The sequence below is a fragment of the Gracilinanus agilis genome, chromosome 3, assembly GCF_016433145.1.
Source record: "Gracilinanus agilis isolate LMUSP501 chromosome 3, AgileGrace, whole genome shotgun sequence".
In the NCBI taxonomy this organism is placed as follows: domain Eukaryota; kingdom Metazoa; phylum Chordata; class Mammalia; order Didelphimorphia; family Didelphidae; genus Gracilinanus; species Gracilinanus agilis.
Window position 1 is genome coordinate 476,054,178 of NC_058132.1, and position 26,192 is coordinate 476,080,369.

Sequence of the window (26,192 nt, forward strand, 5' to 3'; positions counted from 1 at the left end):
TAGGAGATTTTCAACTCCAAATCACAGTTGCTATCATCTTAGCACTAATTACTAAATAACTTTCTTTGGTAACTTAAATGTGTCAGTGTTATGGTAGGTTGTAGTAAATGAGCCAGTCTAAAGAGTAAAGAGGCCCCCACTTACCTTGTGCAAAGGGTGATTCTATGATATATCCCTGGGGTCCATCTTAAGAGAGATTCCAGGCACCCCATGGATCTGAGCTAAAGAGGTGGACACACATCCACGTTACACCAGGATTATAGCATTACATAAATCACCAGAGGATTCTTCCATTTCATTTTTCTTCTGGAGTTCTTATTCTTGATTTCTTCCCTTCACAAGATACTCCAAGTAAAAGGTTTGATTAATGCTGAATTGTTTGTTTTGTTCTTTGTATTGTTTTGACTTCTTATGTTATCTTAGTCTTTTGACTTTTTATTTTGATTAAAGGAATCTAGAATTTATGTGTTTTCTGGATTTATTTGCTTGTGTTTATTTAATTTCCTTTAATTGGGCAATCTGATGTTCAAACAACTACTGTGCTTATTGGCTAGACCATGATGCAATCTTCTAGTGCTTTTCTTCAGATATTAGACAGGTCTTACAACTACCTTTTGTCATGATGATGTTTAATGCTTCCATTAGGGATATTTCTTGATAGCACCAACTTTCCTCCACTGGTTCTCATGATAGCACTGGCTTTTGTTTATTCTGTTTCTATGAATAAGGTTTCAATCCTTCCTTTTGCCACCTTTTTTGCTATTCTCATGTATCCCCTCTTCTTCCCAAGATATTATGGTAATTATTTTCCCTTCATTATTTACCCATTGAGTTCATTAGAATATGTTTATTTCCCTTTAACTTCTTTGCCTCACCCTTTGTTGTAATCTCATATTCTGTAGTTCAGCTCTATAAAAATAAATCAAAACAGAACAAAAACAACTAACAGATTTATCTGCCGGTATGGTATTCTAAGATTTAGTTCAGAATATTTCAGGACCTGTTCTTCCACCTTTATATCAATTTAAAATTTACACTCATCAGAGTATTCTTGTGTACTTTAAGAAAGAAATCTCTGAATTATCCCTCTATTATTATTTAAAACTCATGGAAGTCATCCTGTTTCTTTTTTCTTTTTTATATTTTTATATATTTTTTCCAGGCTATATAGCAATATAATTTCTTTTTGTTTTCAGATATTTTAGAATCAATATTCTCTCTCTCCCTCCCCACCTGTCCTTCCTCACCAAAAAGTCAGGTAATATGAAAAAAGTTGTACATATATTATTATGTAATACATATTTCCATGTTCGACATGTTGTTAAAGAAGACATATATTGCTTACACTAAACAAAAAATTCATGGAGGAAATTAAGTAAAGAATGGTGTATTTTGATTTGCATTCAGGCCCTATCTATGGTAGTAGATATCCCTTTTTTGCAATGAATCTCTTGGAGTAGTCCAAGATGCTTACTTTGTCAATAAGAGTTGTCTTTCACAGTTGATCATCATACATTGTTGTTGTTACTATGTACCACATTTTCCTTGTTCTGCTCATTTCACTTTGCATTATTCATATAAGCCTTTCCAGGACTTTTTGTGATGATCTCATTTGTCATTTCTTTTAACACAATAGTATTCCATTACAAGAATATTCCACAACTTGCTTAGCCATTCCCCAATTGATGGACATCCCTTCCTGTTTCCAGTTCTTTGCTACCGAATATTTTTGTACAGGTAGGTCTTTTCTGCCTATTTTTAATCTCTATGGCTACAAACTGAGTAGTGGTATTAGTGTATTAGTTCTGATTTTTCCACATTCTCTATAATATTTATCACTTTCCTTCATATTAGCCAGTCTGGTGGGTGTGAGATGATATCTCACAGTTACTTTAATTTACATTTCTTGAATGAATAGCTATTTGCAGAATTTTTCATGTGACAAAATATAGTTAAATTTCATCATGTGAGAATTATTTCTTGCTTGGAAAATATTTCATTCTCTTCTACAGTCTAGTGGGCTTAAGAATAGTCTTATATTATAGGATTTCCCTTTCTTCATATTCATTCTTCCTTTTTGCTTGCAGAATTTGTTTGTCATTAGAAGTGTTAAATTTAACCACTGTGTGTCTTAGAGTTAACAGTATAGTGTCGTCTTCTTCTCTTTTTCCCCTCTCTCCATCCTCTCACCTCCTGAGATGATCTGTGGATTCATTTGATTGGTACTTTGTTTTCTGGATTTAGTTCTGGGCAGTTTTCTTACATTATGATATCATGTCCTTACATTATGAACCTTATATTGTCTCTATAATCCTATCTTCAATATTTATGTTTTACTTACATAAAGAACTTATGTGTATGTTTTAATGTTATTGTTCTTTCTTTTTCTTAAATTGTTCTTCTCTTCTGTGTATTGGCATTCTTAATCTGTTTATCACTCTTGCTTCTTCAGAAAGACTTGCCATCATGGATTCAAGTTCTTTTCTACCAATTATTCCTGCTATTTGAGCTACACATTCTGCTTTCAGAACTCTTAAATCTCTCTTGGACCATTGCTTTCTTGGGAATCAACAAATCCCTCTGGATCATCAGATGGTGATATTTACTGAAATATACATTTAGACATTTAGATATTTGGACTCATTTAGATTTCCTAGAAGACATTCTCCCTTCTGTTATTAATATCTTCTCTTCTGATTTATCTATTTCTGTTCAAAGAATTCAAATGAATTTTCTTCCTCCTGAGACCTTTGATCATTTCAATCTTTTCCCCCCATTTAATTTTCCTACTGCTCAGTTTTGGATTTCCTTTTTTTATGGCAGATCCTTGATGGTAAGACTTCAAAGTTCACTCAGGCTCCTTTCATATTGTAGAATTCACTTTTTGTCCCCCTTCAGTCCTTGTCTCAAGTAACTGCAAGAGAGGCAGAACTAGCCTAAATTGGATGCCAGTTCCTTTCACTTATGCTTACTGCAGTCCTAACATACATACTAATCTTTTCCTACTGCTGAGTTTTGGATTCCCCTTTTTTTTTTGCTCCAATCCTTTACTTCTCTTGTTGAGCATTACTGCAGTTTATGACACTTCCCAAGAGAAAAAGAAAAGCTTCCTCTTTTCTATACCATCACTTCCTCTGTGTGGAGAGAGAAAGGACAGTAGTAAGGTATAACTGAGTTGAGTTCTTTTGCTTTTTGCCATAGTATGGTGAAATGAAAGCAGAAATATTGAGGGTATGTTGACAGACTGTAGTAGCAGTAGGGAAATATTGAATGGATCCTAGAACATCTCATTATGTGGCCAAGTCAGGGCTTGGATGCTGGTGAAGAAAGGAGTGCTACTTGTCCACTTAAGAAATAAGAGATTCACTTTCTCTGCCATTAATTCATCAGGTTGTTGACCTCTCTGAAGACTTGGTTTCTTAGCCTATGGAGACAGCTGCAATAATTTTACATCTTGCAAATAATTCCCATTTTGGAGAATTCTGAGAGGTTATAAAGATCAGTTGAAAATATCTATTCTTCTATTATGTTGCTCAGATCTACTCCATCTTTTTCTTGGCTCTTAGATATTTACATCACACTGACCAGGATACTATCAGTAATCAGTATTATAGAAGTCCAATTAACTAATGTTTCAAGGTTTCTGAAAGTTTTTCTTAGCTACTGTGTTAGTATACAGATGTCCGTGCTGTTTATCTTTTTAGTTGTTATTCCTTCATCTTGCCTTTCTTCCCCTCTGTCCTTCCTACCTTTTATTTTGAAAATTGTAATAAAATCAAAACTACAGTTGCCTCTGAAAGGACCAAATCAATTGATCATCCTATTCCACTAACCATCTTTATTACTTTCTAGACCACAACTCCCTTGCCTGATCACCATTCTACTACATTTTTTCTCTTTTTTTAAGGGCACCAAATATCTCATTTTTTATTTGTTTCCACCAAATTTAACATGGTACTCCTAAATACTTAAACATTTTATCTCTTAATAATTGATTTTCATTCATTGCTGCTTTAATAAAATCTAGGTAGCCACTATCTACAGGATCCTCCCTCTACCAACTTATTATCAATCAAAAAATAAAGTTAACTTGGTATGACCTGGCTTTTCCTTTTTGTCTTCATTTCTTTAAACTTTTTTTCTTATTTTTTTTTGTTTTTATAACTCTGGCTATAATGCCTCTTCCTCTCACTGGCAGTAACTCAAGAGAATTCCCCTTGCTGCTAAGGAAAGCAGTTAAGAAAAAACACCCAACATAGTGGCTATAAATGGCTCCCTTCTCTGTCTTCAATAGAAATAAGCTAAATACATTTAGAGATCACTTCAAAAAACTTTTAAAGATCATAATGAAGCCATACAGGTTGGTAGTTCCTAATGTCCTCTTGTTGCTATCTCAGTAAAAAATCTATCTATCTATCCATCCATCTATGTATCTCTATGTCTTTATCTATATTTTAACCATTTCATTTAACATTTCCCCCCTTAGCCCTCAAGACATTCTGAAACTTAATCCCTTGGTGCCTGAAAAACTATTTTGTCTCATCTCTTCTGTATGCCTCTGGTTCAAACTTTCTGATGACTCCAATGTCATTTCTATTCCTCCACATATAATACTGCTCACTGAAGTATTGTGTCCACATATGGTACCTCTACCACTACCAATAATAAGACATTGCTTTGGAATGAGTCTGTCGGTGTTTCTATTTTTTATTTTTTTTCTTTGTTATTTTTCTCAGTTTCACATATCTTCATATATCTTTGGCAGTAGATATCGATGCAGGGACATGACTCCATGTCATCATAAGGTATCAGAATGAGATATTTCCTATACTAATCAGAAATTAACCATTTTAAACTTTAAATATAAAGGCCAGACTTGAAAAATATTTAGCACATGAAAGGGGAATTATCCTACCTGAATCTCTATGGTCTGGTTTGGGTTTGGGTTTGGGTGGGTTAGGCTTCACAGAGTCATCTGTAGAAAAAAAAGGATGAGAGATCTAACTTTTCAAACTGTAGTAGTATTTGAAGGAGTAATTCACACTAATATACTGTTTATTCTTTAATTGGCATAAATGTTAATAGATTACTTGAATTAAGTTAGGTGTATAATTTCATTCACTTATAAAATATATATAATGTACCTTACCTTACCTATAGCCAATGCCATCTCACTCTCAATCAGCTATAATATTTCAAAATTTTCCCCATGATTGACCTTACCTCAATTTACCAAAAACTTAATAAGTTATATATTTTAAATGCTTATAATCTACCTATTCTCCAGGCTTTGGGGCAATAACATTTTCATGGTACTATAGTAATTATAAATGCAGTCTAAAAGAATCATCTTTCTCACTCCAATAGGAAACAATTTGTAATTAACAGGGTAAAGGCTAGTGAAGAGAAATAATGGACTTTTCTTTCCTCATTAATAAAGTCAGAATGCTAAATTAGATGGTCTTTGAGGCCTCTTCTAGCATTAGAAATATCCTATATCTCTATAATTTTACATTAAGGCTAATCTTTTATGACATAAACTCTTTATTTTATGTCATAAAAGATTAGCTTTAATTTTCTCTTAATGAGAAAAACACTGGTTTCAACATTAAGTAGGATGAACATTGTTACCAATTTTTGGAAAGATAAGTGACATTATGGAAGAATATTAAAGCAGTAACAAAAAGTGCTTAAACTTGATAAAAGACCTAAAATGATTTAGCTAGTAACTTTTTATAGTTTTTTTTAATAATATTTGAAAATAACCCCACAATCAAAGATGAAATTCTAGTTCTGTGATGGCGAACCTATGGCATGCCTGCCAAAAAAGGCATGCAGAGTACTCTCTATGGGCATGCCTCCAGGTGCCCTCCAGAGTTCATTACTAAAAAGCTAGAGGGACTTGAGGTAGAGTTGTTCCCCTCCCCTTCTCCATGCCCCTGAGGACATTCCTTACTTCACCCACCCCTCTGTCCATCAGCTGAATGGGAGTACTTCCTTTTTCCCATGTCTGGGGTAAGGTGCGGGGGGATGGAGAGGACTCACATGCTGCATGAGGGATGGTAGCCTGTTGAGTCTGTGGTGAAAGTGATTCATGTGGTGAGGTTGGGGAGGAGCTAGTTTTGAGGGAAGCATAGCTCACAGCATGACACATAGCTGGAGGGGAGCAGAGTTGGAGGGGAGGGGAGTGCTGGAGTCATTCTCCTCCACATGTGCCTCTCATTACCTGCCCCTCTGCCCAGTGGGAGCACTTCCTCTGTCCCCTGTCTGGGGTAACAAGGGGAGGTAGAGCCTGAGGAGAGGGGCTGGGGAGTAGGGGTGGCATTTGGTCTCGTGGGTAGTATGGGGGCAGGGCCCAGCACTTCATCTTTAAAAGGTTTGCCATCACTGTTCTAGCTAATGCCCTTAACAATGAATAATTTAAAAGTTCATGATCTTTGTTTTAAGTGTTAAAAGTTTTTGTTGTTACTATCTTTAGGTCTCTATTAAATGTTTACATTTTCCCAACTATGTTTAAATTTCACAAACTTTTTAGCAGGTCATGTTCAGCAAGTGTGTTTTCATGTTCTTATCTCTCTAGTTAAAAAGAAAAACACATGTGGATGAGAAAAGATAGCTAGGTGGTAGCTGTGTGACTCTAGGCAAGTCACTTGTCCCTATTTGTCTGCTTTCCCATCTGTAAAATGAGCTGCAGAAGGAAAAAGCAAAGCACTCTAGAATCTTTGTCAAGAAAACCCTAAATTCAATCACAAAGTCAGATATTTCTGAAAAGTAACTGAACAACAACTATATATATATGTGTGTTTATGTGTATATATGTATGTATACATATACATACATGTAGGTTTATAAACTATACTTAAGGGAAGTGGTCTCATATAATTGTCTTCCATTTCTTTGTTCAACATATCAATAGACAAATTGAAAAATCTGTTGATTATTAAGATCAAAGTACAAAAACAAATCTTTAAAAATCAATGTTTTTGTCAACTGATGTCACCTTGTAGAAATAAGAGTTTTATCTCAAACCACAACCTGGAATCAGAAATAAGAGGTGATCATATTAGTACTCATCTACTAATAGTCAGCACATTTACTACACATTTAATGGCTAAAATCTACTGAATAAAAATAAACAATTATTGATATATAACTATAAAAACTTCATCCTAGGAATATAAATTCTTCTGTGATTATTATATTATAGAACTTGAATTTTGTATAAGCCATCTAAAAAAATCTGAGTCATCATACAAAATGAAAAAAGTTCTGAATCAGCCTTTTGTGTCAAAATCATATTAAGTGGTTACCATGACCCGATTATGCATTTTTATAAAAAATGTCTATGTCTACACATATATGTATACTATACAGATTTATGTGCCTATATATACATATATACACATACACTCAAATATATATTATGTAAGTATAGCTATATAGATTTGGGGTTTTTTTGCATTTCTTTTGTAAATCTTAAGAGATTTGCAAAGTTTCTAGAGGTGACATTGATCAAGTTTTATTCAGAAATTTCTTTTTCATTTAGGTAACTTGGCCTAGATATTTTTTTAAGAGTTAGTCAACATTGACCTATCAAATCTGTCCAAGTCCTTAACTTTAGTTTTAGGCCTTCATTCCAAAAAAAAGCAGTATGAGATGAAAGATACAATCTTAAAAAATCATAGGGGTGCAAGGATCTAAAAGTATAGTTTGAAAATCTACACTTTTTTTGCTTCTGCATAGGTATGGATCTAAATGAGAAGGAAGGAGAGTTAGGCTTGTTTGATGTGAAGAAAAAGTAACCAAGTATCTGAGACTTTGATAATTTTATTCTTTTAGAGGATCTATTTATGGGCTTCAGTGTGTAACTAGATTTCTTTCTTACCAGTATCCTTTAATTACCATAAAGGAAATCTCCCCATCTCTAGAAATATTATTCTATTTTTCTTCAAATAGAAATGGTACTTACCACTCCCTCCATTAAAAATAGCATCTTCTAAATTCAAGTCAGTGTCTACAAAGAAAGTAACAAATAATAAATAAAAGCAATATAACCAACACAAAGAAATAAATGAAAAACTTTACTAAGTAATTGGACATGGAAAATATTCATCTCATTCTAGTTTTTGTTGTAAATTTATATTGCACAACATTTTTCTTGGGAATTTGAATTAGAATTTTTAACTTTGCTCCTAGTCACACCGGAAGCATTAGAAGAAAATAAATAAATAGTTTATAACTCATTTAAGATAATTCACTAATTATCATTATTACTATCATCAGGCTGCAATGTATTTTTTAAAAATATAATATGCTGAATGTTGAGGTAAAGCTCAATCTAATTTGTAGCTTTCTGAGAATTAACCTTCTATGTTTGTATTCCTTCAAATTCCCAATAAGTATAAAACAACGTATTTACACATCTGAACCCCTAGCATTATGTTTAATAAGTTTCATGCAAGAGGGAATCACTTTAGCAGTAATATGAGAGTAGATTTGTCATCAGTCAATATAGGTCCCATCACACACTTTCTAGCTTAGACTAGAACAAGTGACTTAATCTCTTTAAGCCTCAGGCTCTTCATTTATGAAATGGGACTAATATTTGTAGGTGTTCCCTAACAGCGTTATTGTGAGGATCAAATAAGATAAGGTATGTAAAATGATTTTCATATATTAAAATATTAAATCGCTGCTAATAGTATTAATATTATAATCCCTGGTGACAACTAATAGTATGAATGAAACATCTGATAATCACCAAGTAGGATATACGAATAAGAAGCCAAGATGGATTGCCAGAGAACAAGAAAAAATTATTTACTATTATTTACTATTATTCAGATATTACACTATTATTTCACTATCCAAATTAGGCTATAAAGGAAGATAGAAACATGAGGACAAGATTTTTTTTAAGTGCAGAAAAAAATAGTCAAATAAATTATTAAAACACACCAGAATATGCAAATATCCAAATGAGGGTTGTCCTTACCAGAACAATTTTGAAGATCTATTTTGGGGGTTACAAAAAAAAGAGTTCAAGGGAGAACCACAGACTAAGCATATCTGGATTTCTGTAAGTCATCTGCAGTGAAAATAATATTCAAAATGCCCTCCCTCTATTAATAAGCTAATTCTTCCTTAGAAGGTTTAAAATCATTAAGTAACTAATGGCTCAGGATGCTGAAATGAATTGCTCATCACTGGAGTACATAATAGTCATAAGGACCCCCACATGCTGCTTGAAGGTAGCCTATGACGAGGAACTAAGAGACAGAGGGAGTTTCCCTGAGATGAATCAACTGGAGATGATTCCCCAATGAACATCCATGTTGGCTATCTTTCTCCTGCTGTGTTTGTTATTCTCTTTTTGTTAATTGTCTATAACCCAAGAATTTTTCATTTCACTTCAATACTGAACATAAACTATGAAGACTTGAGTCAGGCCCAGTCAAGAAAAGCAAATTTTCAATGATGAATTATTATGAACAAGATGAAAAAAAATGGGGGCTGGAGGATCATGACCACTGTAGCCAACTCTATGAAGACTTAATATTTCAATTTTAAAAGTTTCTTTAAAAAGGATACAAAATATAACTATTAGCTTTTCAGAGTGTATTTGAATTAAGAGGTTAACAGGAATTTATTTAATTGTGAAATCCATTTTCTAGATTCTCTGGTAGCGAATTACTGAAAGCTCCAGTCTCTAACAGATTTGAGTAGAGCATCCTCAAGAACAGTTAACTATGCCTCTTCAGAAGTATCCCTTTTTAGGGGAAGCTGGGTAGCTCAGTGGATTGAGAGCCAGGTCTGGAGACGGGAGGTCCTAGGTTCAAATCTGGTCTCAGACACTTCCCAGCTGTGTGATCCTGGGCAAGTCATTTGACCCCCATTGCCTACCCTTACCATTCTTCCACCTAAGAGCCAATACACAGTATTGACTCCAAGATGGAAGGGAAGGGTTTAAAAAAAAAAAGAAGTATCCTTCTTCTAGAAGGTTCAAAAAATACTGAATAATATATAAGAGAAAATTTCTCTACAAATCTCCTAATATTTAAGAATATCAGCTGCCTGGATTATTTCAATTGTGAATCACTTAAGTCACAGCATAAGCAGTCCTACTGTTGACAATTTTTGACCCAAACTTTCTCACTGTGCTTACTCTCAAGAAAATAGGTACAATCCACTGAAAACATTAATAATATTCTATTACATAATTAATAAAAATTAACCTGATTACTCACCAGAACCTGGCTTTTTGGTAACTGGATTTGGTTTCCTTGTTGGTTTCACTATGGGGAAAATAAATACAAATCAACAAAAAATATGAAATAAATGAACATAAATCAAAAGTCAGATGTGAAACACTATTACCAGGAAACATTATATTTTGGCAAAGTATGCTTGAAGCCAATCTATTCAGTTGACCCTGAAAACACAGCCAAATCTGTTTTTACAGATTAAAATTTTAACTTAATCAAAATTTGACTGGATTCTGAGCATGCCCCATTAATTTCAATGTTCCATGGGGTTTAAGATAAAAAAATGAGTAAGTCATACATTAAGAGTGAACTTGAAGAAAAGAGTAAAGTAGGTAGAGAGAATCAGGAGAAAATGTAGGTATCCTAACAAAATGCTACCAACATACTTAGACTTTCTTTTTTTTCCCTTCCTTTCTTTTTTGATTCATTTCACAGAAGGTTTTTACTTTTTAAAATAATTCTTAGTGAAATTTTTCCTTCAATAATTCTAAATTTACTTCTTTGTAGCTTTTACTCATTGCTCTTAGAAAACATGTCCCTAAACCTCTAAAACTATTTCTGGAAGCTCAAGTTACCATACCAGATCAGTATATAATCATTATCATTCCCCCCAAAGGAGAGGAAGGTATACACTTAGAGGTTAAGTATTTGGAGTTAAATCCATTCCCAGCTTTCCATTACCCTCCAAAGAAGCTCTTCAGAGGAAACCAAAACCAAGAAAGGATTTTGGTCCCAAATTAATAAAGACTGTTCATTGGCTTTTCTATTCTTTTAGCAAATAAGGATAGGCTTAGCTCTCCTGTGAATTTGGAGAAACATTTCACTGCTACAAAATGTAATACCAGCTAAACCCAAGTAAAAAGTCTCTTGCTCAAGCCCATTTTTTTCTGTCATATGGACAAAGAAATTAGGTCAGGTGTTCTGAAACTAAGGTTTTAACTGAAAGATAGAAAAGAACTAGAATATGTCACCTCATCCACCCCAAGTACATCTTTTCTTATCTTTTCTCCATAAACCCTAGCCTTCATCACAGAGTCACAATACCACAGCCATCTCCAACTTAGGATGAAAGAGAAAAGGGGAAAAGGAAGAATTGAGAGATGTAGATAAGAAGAAAAACAAATGCTTTTTATGTTTATAAGTATAATAATGCAATAAGCAAATAAATAAATGATGAATAACAAATAAATAATATAATATAATATAATAAAGAGCTATTAAAAGCAGAACTTGGAGTATTGCTCCTTTTTATTTCCCTGTACTTTAAATAGCATTTGATGCTGATAACTCTACATGGATTTTGTGTATATGCACTGGTGCAGTATGATTATGGCAAATTACTAAGTGTCCAGTCATTTATTTTGATATCATTCACAACTACAAAGGATCATGACAGATTCCATGACATATGGTTTATTTTTCTATTAAGAAGAAATTTTACTTATATTAAACAGGGTAAACAGCTTAAAATGCTGAGTTTATCTGTTACTCACCATCATCTTCAAGGGCTTCAGACAAGTCAAAGTCTTGCCCTAGGGGAAAAAATACTCCTGTTACACATATAAATTAGGATGGGAAGTATAAATCCGTTAATAAGTATTCACTAAGCCTCTACTATGTGCCAGGTATTGTGCTAGGTACTGATGATATAAATATAATGAATGAAACAGTGCCTCAACTACTTGAGTGGATTATATGACCTATCAAACACACACACACACACACACACACACACACACACACACACACACACACACACAAGCTACAAGGTTGGGGCAGAAAAAAGTGATGGTGATGAGATGAAAGTAAAAGCTCTAGTGGTACCAGAGCTAAGATTTAGGGAAAACTAAGGTTTCTAGGAAGGTAGCTAGGTAGCACAGTATCTAAGAGTATAGGATCTCGAGTCAAGAAGAATAGAGTTCAAATCTAGCCTCAGACATTTGCTTTGTGATCCTTGACAAATCATTTAACCTCATTTGCCTCAGTTTCCTCATCTATAAAGTGAGCTAGAGAAGGAAATGGCAAACAATTCCAATATCCTTGCCAAGAAAACGCCAAATGGGGTCACAAAGAGTAAGGCATAACTCAAACACCTGAATGACACCAACAATTCCAAGAGCCAAGGAGAAGAACACATTCTAACCATGGAGGTCAGTTAGCATTTGAGAACAGATTCTTCTTTTTTTATTTCTAAAGTGATTTTTAAATGTCCTGGAGCTTAAGAAGACCAGTGGTGATGAGGATTAAACACGATTTAGAATGTGCAACATCCTCAGTGTATTTGTATAAGGTCTCCCAAAACAAATCACAAATATCACTTTCAATGCTCCCATTGATACAGCACAGCTTCCAAATTCCAACCCACGAAATGCTCAAGAAAAAACTATCTGGAAGGCAGATTTGAAAAAGTGGGTATCAGTAGGATCAAGGCTATATGAGGATGTATCCATAAAGGAAAACAGCACTCTAAATATACTCTTTAGAAACCTGGTTTAAACATAGAAAGATTCTATTAATAATGCAAAATGATGATTTTTACTATATTCTTTCATGACTTTGAAGAGGCATGAACATGCTCCTTAAGGTCCCAAGACGCTATAATGTTAAAGAGCAACCTACTGTAATTACAAATTAATGACCAATATGAATTTGTCTCTGAAAAAGTATTGAGAAACTGCACATTTCTCCCTTCTTTATAGCTTATATAATGGGTATAGAACTTTGCATCTAATGTCAGGCACAATTGATATGTTGCTGGTTTCTACTGAAATGTTTCCCCCTGCCTCTTTCTTTTTAGAAATCTTTTCTAATTACAAGAAATGGCTCACTGGATAGAGGAAATGAAAGGAATATATTTTAAAATAAATATCATGTGACAATAAAAAGTATCATTCTTTTTCAAAGAAAAAGGTAGCTATTAAGTCAAGTAGAACTCTATATAGTTAATTCTCATTTTTTATAGATGAAGAAACAGAGGATCAGAAAGGTAAAGTGATTTGCTTAAGTACATATAGTAGCATAGCAGGTCTGAAACTGGAGCCTGACTGATGTCCAGGTTAAAACTCTACTACCTCATGCTGTCCACCATTTAGTACAAGATATAACAAAAAATGATAACTTCAATATTCCAAGAAGTGTGTTTTTGTGAATAAAGATACTACTTCCACCATGTTTGCTTAAGAAGGTAAAATTTCCCAAGTCCAAAATGGAAAATAACTGAATAACAGACTATAGTTGTCTTTAAATAATAATACTTATAAGATCATGAGCTCTTAAACCTAGAATTAGAAGAGATCCTAGAGGCTATTTGTCCGAGCCTTTTATTTTGTAGATAAGAGAACAGAGGCCCATGGAAATATGGAGACTTTCCCTAGATTACAAAAATATTAGGCAACAGAGTTGAGATTTGAACCCAATCCTCTGATTCCAGAGTAAGGGCTCTTTCCATAGAACTACAATATAGCACTATTGTAAAAATAATAACTCAATGAATTGATTATGGTTTGCTGTGGTTACAAAGTATCTTCAGTTTATATAAGTGAAGTGAAGTTCATAAATAAACTTCTCTTCAGGGCCAAGCACAAGGACACTAAGGAGACTCTTGTTATACAAAAATAAACTATTTATTAAGAATATAAGGATTAAAAAAAAGGATAAAAAAAGGATTCCTAATTATAAGAGATTCTAACTCCACCCAAATAAAACTCCCTGGTTCCACAAGGAACCACTTCTGTTTCCACAGGCTACACTGATCCTTCCTGATCTGACTAACCCCAATTTTTCCTATTCTACAATAAACTAACACTATTATCCTTATAAGAAGTGTGTAATTCTTAAGTTTGTCTCCAAATTATAAAAATAACAAAGGCTAGCTGGCTGAGCCTCAGCAAGAACCAAGTTAGGACTCTGAGCCTTAGCAGACTCAGAGTCCAAACCAAAGACTAGGTCTTTCTTTGATCTTCTCAGAGATAAAACAATTTATTAAACAGCAATAGAGTCACTACTGTTTCCCAAGTTGGAAAAGGAAATCACTTAGCTCCTTCAGGTTTTTCCCTCCTTTCCTTTTACCTCAGACAATGAGGAGAGAGAAAAGAAGATGTCACCTGCTCCCAGCACTCAGAGGGAGAGAGAAACTGCCATTCCCAGAGACTAACTGCCACACTCAGAGAGAGTAACTGCCACAGAAAAACCATTACACTATCAACATTTGAAACTGATACTCTGTCTCAGATGTTTCAAACTCCAATTCTTTCTCAAGCCAGCTTCTCTACTTATCTCATCTCTAAACTAATATAACAAGACAATTTCTAATATCATCCTTATACCATAAGGATTTCAAACTTAGTTTATCACAACAACCTTTTACAATAGCTAATTTAAGTATGGCAATGATCATTTTACAAATGAGAAAACTGAGGCTTGGAATGTTTAAATGACTTGCTACTTGCTCATCTTGAGATTTTAATACAGATCTCTCCAGACTCCATTTATTTGCTATATGAAGATATCTCTGACAACAATACAATTGTAAACAAATTAAATAGAAGTAGTATGGGGGCAGCTGGGTAGCTCAGTGGATTGAGAGTCAGGCCTAAAGACAGGAGGTCCTAGGTTCAAATCTGGCCTCAGACACTTCCCAGCTGTGTGACCCTGGGCAAGTCACTTGACCCCCATTGCCCACCTTTACCACTCTTCCACCAAGGAGCCAATACACAGAAATTAAGGGTTAAAAATAAATAAACAAACTAATAAATAAACAAATAAACCAATAAACCAATAAATAAATAAATAAATTGAAGTAGTGTTTCTATTGATTAATCCAAAGGTTCAATTCAATGAACATTAAGTGCCTACTCTACATAGAAGACTATGATAAGTAATGGATGAAGTTAAAAGTTTAAAAGAAAAACACAATATGATCACTGACCTTCTAGACCTTATAAACTTACATAGATAAGATACAGATATATAGATATGTAGATATATTTGATACACAAAGGCTATTAAGATAATACAGAAGGATATTAAAAAGATGTAAGTAAGGGCAGCTGGGTAGCTCAGTGGATTGAGAGTCAGGCCTAGAGATGGGAGGTCCTAGGTTCAAATCTGACCTCAGACACTTCCTAGCTGTGTGACCCTGGGCAAGTCACTTGACCCCCCCATTGCCCACCCTTACCACTCTTCCACCTAGGAGCCAATACACAGAAGTTAAGGGTTTAAAAAATAAAATTAAAAAAATATTTAAAAATTATAAAAAGATGTAAGTCAATGATACATGAGTTCCAAGGAGAGGAAGGTCATTGTATTTATTAAGTACCTACCTCTTTTAAGGTACTTTGAAAACTTTCAGGGATATAAAGCTGAAAAACAATAATCTCCCTCCTCAGCAATATGGGAAAAGGGATGAAAAAAGAACTGAAATGAGATCACAGATTTAGGTATTTTAGGTTAGAATTGTCAGGGACAATCAGAGTTCAATTGGTTCAACTTCTTTAATATGGGGACAGTGACTTGAAGCAGAGAAATGTGCAATTTGCAGAGCCCAGATTTGAACTGAGATTCAAAGATCTTTCATGCATACATACATGTATACACACATACATATTTGAGTGGAAGTGTGTATACACATATATACGAATACATGCATATGTAATACACACATATTCTTCTCACTTTGCTTGTCCCAACTTAGTCCAGCTATAGTCAGTTTCCCATTTTGTTTTTTGTTTTTTAATTTTTTATTAAAGTATATGTTGGTACAATTTTTAATAATTATTGTCTAAAATTTTTAAATCCATGTTCTCTCCCTCCCTCCCACCCTTACTAATTCCTAAAGACAGCAGGTAATATAATGTAGGTTGTACATGTGTTATTATGTAATGCACAATTCTACGATCATCATTTTGTGAAAGAATAAAAATATTGCTTACGCTGAAGAAAAATTCATGAAGGAACAAAGAATAAAAAAGGGGGAGAGGGGAAAAGCAGTTCATCAAAACCAAGTAATAGAGCAACCATGTCTGTAGCAAATGCAATATTACACACTCATAGGCCCCATCTCTATAAAGAAGGGGGGAAACATCATTTTCTGAAATCTTTTTTTAATTTTTATTTAGAATATTTTGCCATGTTACATGACTCATGATCCTGCCCCCTTCCCATGTTTTCTCCTCCCCCCTACCAAAGCCAAGAAGTCATTTCACTGGGTTAAACATGTATCATTGTTCAAAACCCATTTTCATGTTATTCATATTTGCAGTAGAGTGATCCTTTAACATCAAAACCTTAATCACATCCCTGTCGCATTACATGATCAATCATATGTTTTTCTAATGCATTTCTGCTCCCACAGTTCTTTCTCTGGATAGCATTCTTTCTCCTAAGTTCTTCTGGACTGTCCTGGCTCTGCTCCTTTCACTCTGCATCAATTCCTGGAGGTTGTTCTGTTTCACAATGGAATTCCTCCATTTCTTTACGAAATCATCTTTAGGTCCAGACTTGGTTGTCATAATTATAGTGTTCAGTCCCTTTTTTTAATTAAGATTTATCCATTCTATTAATGGTGCTGTAGTTATTGCATATTTAAATTATATCCCTGGAAAGAAATGTATAATCTATATCACATTACCTGCTGTCTTGGGGAGGGGAAAGGTTGGGAAGGAAGGAAAGAATATGGATCAAAAAACGTCAGAAGGCAATTAATTAAATTGTTAAAAATTGTATCGGCACATAATCTGGAAAAAAGTTAAAAATAAAATAAAATTTATCCCCATTCCTAAGTGAAGAGTTTGGCAGCTGAAAGGGGCAGAAAAAGAATATTTGTGTATGGATAACAGATAAAATCTAATTATGAAGAAATAGTCTTTCATATAAACACTTGAAGAAAGACTCAAACTGTCATAACTGTCCCTCATATAAATGTACTGAGGGGGGATTTATTTGTGGGGAAGGACTGAGATAATAATAAATCAGGGTATTGTAGTCCATTAGCTGATTTGCAAAAAATTGCCTGTCTTAAGACTCTCATTGGGATAAGACTAGGAAGACCTGAGGTCATAATAAATTTGTTGTTCTGTGGAGTTCAATTCTTTGTGATCCTTTTGGGGTTTTCTTGGTGAATAAACTGGAGTGCGTTGACATTTCCTTCTCCATTTCATTTCACAGATGAGGAAATTGAGGTAACCAGTGTTAAGTGACTTACTCATGGTCACATAGCTAATAAGTTTCTGAGGTCAAATTCAGGCCGTTCTGAATGTAGGCCAGGCATTCTATTCACTGTACCACCTACCTGATATAATGAATTTAGTGTTGGAATAATATTAAGAGCTCAAGGATGGGGGAAGGGGCTGAGGGTTTGGGAGAATATCACTTGAAAAGAAGTTGAACTTCTAGGCAGCAATGTATCTGATGAGGTGAAGGGAAGGAAAATTACTTAGACAAACAGGAGGAAATAAAGGAAAAGACCAAAGAGCACATTTATGTGCTTTTAAGTGGTTTTTAGTGTCATGAAAATCCTTGCAAAAATGATCAAAATTGAACTGGGTTTGGAGAAGAGAATGCCTTACTCTCCTTTGGTCAACTATATATTATTTCAATTGCCTTTTGTATCATGCAAGGAAAGAAACTTTGCCTGCCTTCCAGAAACTTATTATTCAACCCAGGGGTTAATGGGTAGGACATTCAACATATACATAAATAAATACATAAACCAGACAGACAGATAAATGATATATATTTATATAAACATGCATGAATATATATTACATATTTATATATTCATACAAAGTAATTTCAAGAAATTGAGAGCTGGTTCAAATCATAACATCCCTTGAGACTATGATTATAGAAAGAAGGGAACAAGGACTAAGAATAACCTTCAAAATTCACCTTGTTTCAAAGTAGAGCTCCACCTATACCAATGATGGCAAACCTATGGCACAGGTGCCAACGATGGCACACAGAGTACTCTCTGTGGGCACTTGGTCATCCTTCCCCCCTCCAGAGTTCTGTACTAGAAAGGCAGGACAACTCGGGAAGAGCTGCTCCCCTTCCCCCTCTCCACTGTGCCTGGCAACATTTTTTCACATCACCTGCCCCTCCGCCCAGCAGTCCAATGGGAGTACATGGGGGTAAGATGGGCAGCTCACAGGCAGGACAGCTAGAGGGGAGCAGAGTGTTCCAGCCCCTTGCTACCCCCTCTCCACACATGCTGAGGACATTCCTCACTTCACCCACCCCTCCGCCCAGCAACCCAATGGGAGCACTTCCTCCCTCTGTGTGAGGTAAGAGGGGGGCACAGCACATGGTCTCTGGGGGACAGGGCAGCATGGACACTTCATCTGGGGTGGGATGGGGGCGCAGCTCGACACTCCATCTCTAAAAGGTTCACCATCACTGACCTATACAGTGACAGGCATTGACTGAACAATAACACTCCAAGTGAGGGGAATTGAGCCACAATCCTGACTTCTTCAATGCAACTCTAAAGAGAAAGAGAACATTCTTCTGGCCAGATTTCTATTTGGTGTCAGTCTTAAGTTTAATTTCCTGTTTGGGTCAGAGGTAAAAGGTAGTGGGGAGAATATTTTAAAAGGTAAAAGGATGGAAAATCTTTTTCCAAAGAGTATATCCTTGGTTTCTTTAATCTTACACTAAGCTCTCTTCTTTGGAACTAATAGTAGGGGAGAAGATGAGCTATTCTGTTGAAGGGCTTTTCATTAGGTCATCCCATTCTGGATTTTTTCCTTATTCTGTCCTAAAAGGACAAACCTTTTTCCAAATCTGGAAATTTTAGTAGGAATAAACAACCAACAGTCCCCAATCAAACAAAAGAAGTCTAAAGTTTTGTATAAATTAAAATGGAGTATAATCTGAAATGTAAAAAACATCTATAACCCTCTATCCTCAGTATAGTGGGCAGTCAATTCAAATCCATAGATCAAATTATTCTTGTTACTGTTTGTCATTATCTTCCCTCTGGTTGTTGTGTTCATTCTTCTCATTCTTGTCAGTGTTTCTATTTGCAGCAGTTTGTAATGGAGATAGATCAGGCCTTCGAGTCTGGAGGACCTAGGTTAAATTCCCCTTCCTGACACATACTAAAAAATCAACCACGAGTAAATCACCTTAACTTTAAGTGCCTCAGGTAACTTAGAAACTGAAAGTCATAAAAGAGGTGATAATCATCATTCCTAGCAGAGGTTTCCTTAATAGCTAGTTCTCTATGCTGATGAAGTCACAGATCCAGATCAAAAAACAAAAATAAAAACAAGTAAAACATTTTTTTCAATTCAAATAGTGATAATTACAGAAATTTTAAGCTTCCTCCACTACAATCCTTCTTTAATGCTTTATCATGACTTAAATAACACAATAGGATTCCAAAAGGTAATTCTAGTACAACACAGTCTACCAAGTAGGAAAATCTTCAAGTACAGAGACTATTTGTCTATCATATAGGAATGTAAATCTTTCCAAATTTAAATAAAAAGTTGGCCACAGAGGGGCAGCTGGGTAGCTCAGTGGAGTGAGAGGCCTAGAGACAGGAGGTCCTAGGTTCAAATCCGGCCTCAGCCACTTCCCAGCTGTGTGACCCTGGGCAAGTCACTTGACCCCCATTGCCCACCCTTACCAATCTTCCACCTATGAGACAATACACCGAAGTACAAGGGTTAAAAAAAAAAAAAAAAAAGTTGGCCACAGAGACTCATCAAATACCATCCACTAAAGTATGGAAGGATTGTAATCTTCTTGCTATACTTATCCTAACCAAGAATTAGTTTTTTAGCAATATTTTATTTTTCTTAAATATGTGAAGAAACAATTTTTAATATTTACTTACTCACATTTTGACTTTCTTACATTTTGAATTCTAAAATCTCTCCTTTACTTCCCTCCCTCCTCCTTGAGACAGTAAACAATTTGGCATAGGTTATGCAAATTTCCACATTCATCATGTTGTGGAAGACACTTATAAAAAACAACCAAAAAAATCTCATGAAGAAAACAAAATGAAAATGCTATATAATCTGCATTCAGACTCCATCAGTTCTTTCTCTGTTGGTGGATAGCATTTTTCATTGAATCTTTAAGAGCTCTAACTAAGAATCTTTTGAAAAAAGGAAAGGACTTCATTTATAGAGAACTTTACAGTTTAAAATTTTTCTCTTCATAGTAACCATGTGAATAATGCAAGTATTATAATAATTTCATTTCTAGATGTGGAAAAAAAACTAAGGCTCAGAGGAACTAAATGGCCTGTCTAAAGCAATTACTGGCTAGTAAATACCAGAAATGGCACTCAAAACCTGGTAATCTGATCAAGAATATCAAGGGAAATAATGAAAAAAAATGTGAAGGAAGGGGGCCTAGCAGTACCAGATATTAAACTATACTATAAAGCAGCAGTCATCAAAACAATATGGTACTGGCTAAGAGACAGAGAGGAGGATCAGTGGAATAGACTTGGGGTAAATGACATCAGCAAGACAGTGTATGATAAACCCAAAGAGCCCAACTTTTGGGACATGAATCCACTATTTGACAAAAACTGCTGGGAAATTTGGAAAACAATATGGAAGAGATTAGGTTTAGATCAACATCTCACACCCTACACCAAGATAAATTCAGAATGGGTGAATGACTTGAACATAAAGAGGGAAACCATAAATAAGTTAAGTGAACACAGAATAGTATACTTGTCAGATCTCTGGGGAAAAAAATACTTTAAAACCAAGCAAGAGTTAGAAAAAACTACAAAATATAAATTAAATGGTTTTGATTATATTAAACTAAAAAGCTTTTATACAAACAAAAACAATGTAGTCAAAATCAGAAGGGAAACAACAAATTGAGAAAAAATCTTTATAACGAAAAACTCTGACAGTGGTCTAATTACTCAAATATACAAGGAGTTAAATCAATTGTATAAAAAATCAAGCCATTCCCCAATTGATAAATGGGCAAGAGACATGAATAGGCAATTTTCAGGTAAAGAAATCAAAAGTATTAATAAGCACATGAGAAAATGTTCTAAATCTCTAATAATTAGAGAAATGCAAATCAAAACAACTCTGAGGTATCACCTCACACCTAGCAGATTGGCTAAAATGAAAGAAGGAGAGAGTAATGAATGCTGGAGGGGATGTGGCAAAATTGGGACATTAATGCATTGCTGGTGGAGTTGTGAACTGATCCAAACATTCTGGCTGGCAATTTGGAACTATGCTCAAAGGGCTATAAAAGAATGCCTGCCCTTTGATCCAGCCATACCATTGTTGGGTTTGTACCCCAAAGAGATCATAAATAAACAGACTTGTGTGAAAATATTTATAGCTGCACTTTTTGTGGTGGCAAAAAACTGGAAAATGAGGGTATGTCCTTCAATTGGGGAATGGCTGAACAAATTATGGTATATGCTGGTGATGGAATACTATTGTGCTAAAAGGAATAATAAACTGGAGGAGTTCCAGGTGAACTGGAAAGACCTCCAGGAACTGATGCAGAGTGAAAGGAGCAGAGCCAGAAGAACATTGTACACAGAGACTGATATGCTATGGTAAAATTGAATGCAATGGACTTCTGTACCAGCAGCAATGCAATGACCCAGGACAATGCTGAGGGATTTATGGTAAAGAATGCTACCCACATTCAGAGGAAGGACTGCAGGAGAGGAAACATATAAGAAAAACAAACGCTTGAACGCATGGGCTGAGGCGGACATGATTGGGGATGTGGACTTGAAACTACCACACCAATGCAACTATCAACAATTTGGAAATAGGTCTTGATCAAGGACACATGACAAAACCAGTGGAAATGTGCATCAGCCATGGGTGGGGGGATTGGGGGGGGTGAAGGGGAAAGTAGGAGCATGAATCATGTAACCATGTTAAAAATGAAAAATAATAAAAAAAAATAAAAAAACAAAACAAAACTTGGTAATCTGATTCCAATTCCAGTGCTCAACACTTTGCCACAAACCAGGGAAATGGTTACATATAAAGTTGAGTTTATCTAAAGTAAGCATTCCATTAGAATTTTAGAAATAATTAATAATTCATATTTACATTTACCATATATACCTCTAGACCAGTGATTCCCAAAGTGGGCGCTACCGTCCCCTGGTGGGTGCTACAGTGATCCAGTAGGGTGGTGAGGGCCACACTTTTTTTTGTATTACATTCTATTCTGAGTTCAATAAATAGTTTCATAATTTCCAGGGGGTGCTAAGTAATATTTTTTTCTGGAAATGGGGTGGTAGGCCAAAAAAGTTTGGGAACCATTGCTCTAGGCTATCCTTTGGTCCATGATTGCTTTCTTGAAGAGACATCTGAATTTGTTTTTTCCTTATTAGCCAGTAAATATATTTCTAGTCTACTTCAACCTGCTCTAAATCAATTAATGCATAAGAATGCAAAACTAGTCCAGTGTTAATCCAAAACAATTAGGGAGATAAATATTCTAGAGGTAAAAAAAAATCAAATCTTAAAGTCAAATGTCAATAGACCACATATTATTTCTTAACCTTCTAATGTTGCTAATACTGAACTGACTAGAAAAGAAAGAACCAGATACCTTTGAAATTCTGCCTTTCTCCTAGGGTTGGGAAGTGCTAATTACTTATCTGTCCTTTCTCTTCAAAGCCCTTTCAAAATTATTCTATTCACTTATGTTGGCAGGTTAATTTCCTACTTACTTCCTTTTCCTCTATTCCTCTATTAGGTTATTATTTCTTTGAGGACATGAATTATGTCTTTTTTGATACATATACTATAATACATATAGTATTGTACGTACTAAAATGATTGATCAACCTTTCAGGATAACAACATCATCTTCTGGAAACTAAACAATTCCAACTATTCATAAATCAATTTCAAAACTAAAGTATTATAGTAAACAGGCATTATAAAATATCTTCAAAAGTAGATAAATATTTCCTCTAAAATATTCTAATAATTCATAAATAGAAATAAGGGTTGGGTCTCTGAGTTCCTTGGCATTGATTGGCATCTGAAACTCAATATACTCCAAACATTTACTTTTCTCTACAAACCTTTGCCTCTTCTGAATTTTCCTGTTACTGTTTGGGGTGCATGATCCTTGCAGTAACCCAGGCTTGCAGCTTTGCTATTATTCTTTATTCCTGACTCTCATTCACCCCAACAAATCTGATAAGTTACCAGATCTTGTGATATCTACCATCAAAGTATCTCTCATATATATTCTAATCTATCCTCTCTCCTCACATAGCCACAGCCCTGGCTCTATTCCTTACCTCTCACTTGGACAATTGCAACAGCCTTCTAACTAGACTCCCTGCCTCATCTCTCCCGCTCCAATCCATTTTCCATTCAGTTGTCAAACGATTTTTCTAAAGAACAGGTCTGACCAGGTCACCTAATCCTGATCAATGAGATCCAATAGCAATTTGTTGCCTCCAACACCAAATATAAACTCCTCTATCTGGCATTTAAAGCTCTTCATTATCTTATCCCATCCTACCTTTCCAATTTTGTATATTTCACATACTTTCATGATGACTATAATCTAGTCTGCTTGTAGCTCCTCAAACACAATACTTAATTTCCTGTCTCAATGCCAGTTCTCGCTCTACTATGCCATGCTTCTTCTCTAGCACTTCACAAATAGCCAAACATATTATTTATAATACAACAGAAGTTTTCAGTAGTAGAAAGCTAAGTTACAGCCAAATACGATAAGATCCTTCTAGTCTCTCAATCACCTTTCTCTCTTTTCTCTTTGCTAATGAAGGCATAATTTCCAACAGTGTCTCAAATATTAAAACAGAGACATCTTTATTTCCCTTCTGGGGCTCTTTTGACCTTCTCATTTTGATTGAGGTAGAAGGCAAAAAGGAATCTGTGATGAGGTTGAATGTCTTGCCCAAGGTCAGAAAGCGAGCAAATAGCAGAGATAAATTAGAACATAAGTCTTCTGATTCTTATATCCAAAATTCTTTGTATTGCACATTTCCTCAATGAAGAATAGAGGTATCTATTGTGTAACAGTGGCAGGGAGCACTGGTATTCTGAGAGTAGATAAAGTGTGAAAACATTGGAATGCAAGTATTAAGTAGTCATACTGTGGTTTCTGAAGCTTTCGGTGCAAACTTCAGGAGTGTGTGTGTGTGTGTGTGTGTGTGTGTGTGTGTGTGTGTGTGTGTGTGTGTTTTAAGAATATCACAATGACTCACAAAGGGTGGAGTAGCCCTAAACGATTATGACTCATTTCTGACAAGACAAGACTGTCTATGCCAGTTTCAGAGGATCCAAAAACTACCAATGAGCCATTTTAAGAAGTTCAGTGAGCAATATCATGTGAATCCCTGGGATAAAGCAGCATGCTTTTTCATTTAAACATTTATCTGTAACTTTCCATATCTGAGGTAAAATTAAAATGGACTTCTTGCCAGTTCGGATTTTAAAATATTTTTCTCTCTCTCTCTCTTCCTACCCCAATTACTATCAATTTAAATAGGCTAGCACAACCACTGACTAAAAAAGAAAGCCAACACTCTGTATTGCATGTACTAAAATCTAACAGCCATGTTTTTTTTAAAAAAACTCACCTCTATAAAGATTATTTTTCTTTTGTCTGTGGGGGGGGGGTGGAAGGGATCTGAAGATTCTAGTGTAAAATTCCTTAAAAATATAGAAAAGCTTCCCAGATTGCTGTACCAAATTCTTATCATTTAAATGTGCCATTTATACCTATATATTTTGTAATAAGTAGTTTGCTAATATTCTTTAAATATTTCTTGTTACTTTGAATTAATTGAACCACTTTTATCTGCCCCAACATATTAGAATCCCCTGAAGTTCCTAGGAACTATATTTTCTTACCTTTTAAAAATATCCTTAACTTTTCATTTATATTTAAAAAAAACTTATTTACAGTTTATTATAATGAAATAGCTAAAACTTACTGAAGAGTTAAAAAAGAGCTCTCTCTTGAAGAGAAGAAATTATATACTGGATCTGGAAGAAAAGAAGCTGGTTCCAGGTAATACTTGTATTTTGAGAGCATGATTATAAATTGAATAAAAAGGTAATTGCTGCTAGGTTGCTCAGTGGATAGAGCACCACATCTGAATATTGGAGATCCTGAATCTGGCCTAAGGCATTTCCTAGCTGGTGAACCTGGGCAAGTCACTTAATTCCAATTGCCTAGCTCTTGCCACTCTTAGGCCTTGGAACTGATTTTAGTATCATTCTAAGATAGAAGGTAGAGGGGAGGTGATTGGGCAAAAGAAGGTATATTGACATCCCTGGAAATGAGGTCAGAGAAACTCTGGCCCTGGGGGGTAGATGCATTTCTCAATTTAATTTTTCCCAGCCCAAGGACAAATATAAGGAAGTAATGTTTTCCTGTATACCAACAGTTACAAAAACATAGCATAGTATTAGGGCTAAGTCATATCCTAAAAGGCCACAATGTATAGATGTTATTCCATGAAAATGTTTTGTCTTTTTTATCTTTGTGTGTATGCAGTTCTTTGTAGTAACCAAGACCCCTGTTCCAATACCTCTGTAAAGTAGATGATGCTGGTATCAGGACCACTGTTTTGCCATAATAGTAACTGCAAACAATTTATTTTTATACAATGCTCTGAGGCTTACAAAGCCCTTCCCTTGCAATAAGTCTGTGAGACCAGTGATACAAGTATTATTATCCCATTTAAAATATGAATAAACAAAGCTTCAAAGGTAAAGTGCCTTGCTAAACTGGTTTTTCAACAGAACCAGGACTTCAATTCAGATATTTTAAGCAGCCAAGTGTTTAATTAGCTCTGATGCTGTATTGCTAAATAACTGTATCAAAAATCAAAATATACTTTTAAGTAATTCTTTTATTTAACAGAGTTTATATTCCCTATCAGATGGATTAGGTAATAATTGAAAA

The 26,192-nt window shown here is 34.9% G+C and overlaps 1 protein-coding gene across 2 annotated transcripts in view; it reads right to left on the bottom strand.

Moving 5' to 3' along the window:
* CD99 (CD99 molecule (Xg blood group)) overlaps positions 1–26,192 on the bottom strand; it is a 72,582-nt gene that overhangs the window by 28,409 nt on the left and 17,981 nt on the right. For both annotated transcript variants that reach the window (XM_044670393.1, XM_044670394.1), the window contains exons 2-5: positions 11,759–11,797; positions 10,248–10,295; positions 7,970–8,014; positions 4,916–4,975 (exon numbers count right to left, since the gene is read on the bottom strand). In XM_044670393.1, coding sequence (XP_044526328.1) covers positions 4,916–4,975; positions 7,970–8,014; positions 10,248–10,295; positions 11,759–11,797 — 192 coding nt within the window. The remainder of the gene's footprint in view (positions 1–4,915; positions 4,976–7,969; positions 8,015–10,247; positions 10,296–11,758; positions 11,798–26,192) is intronic.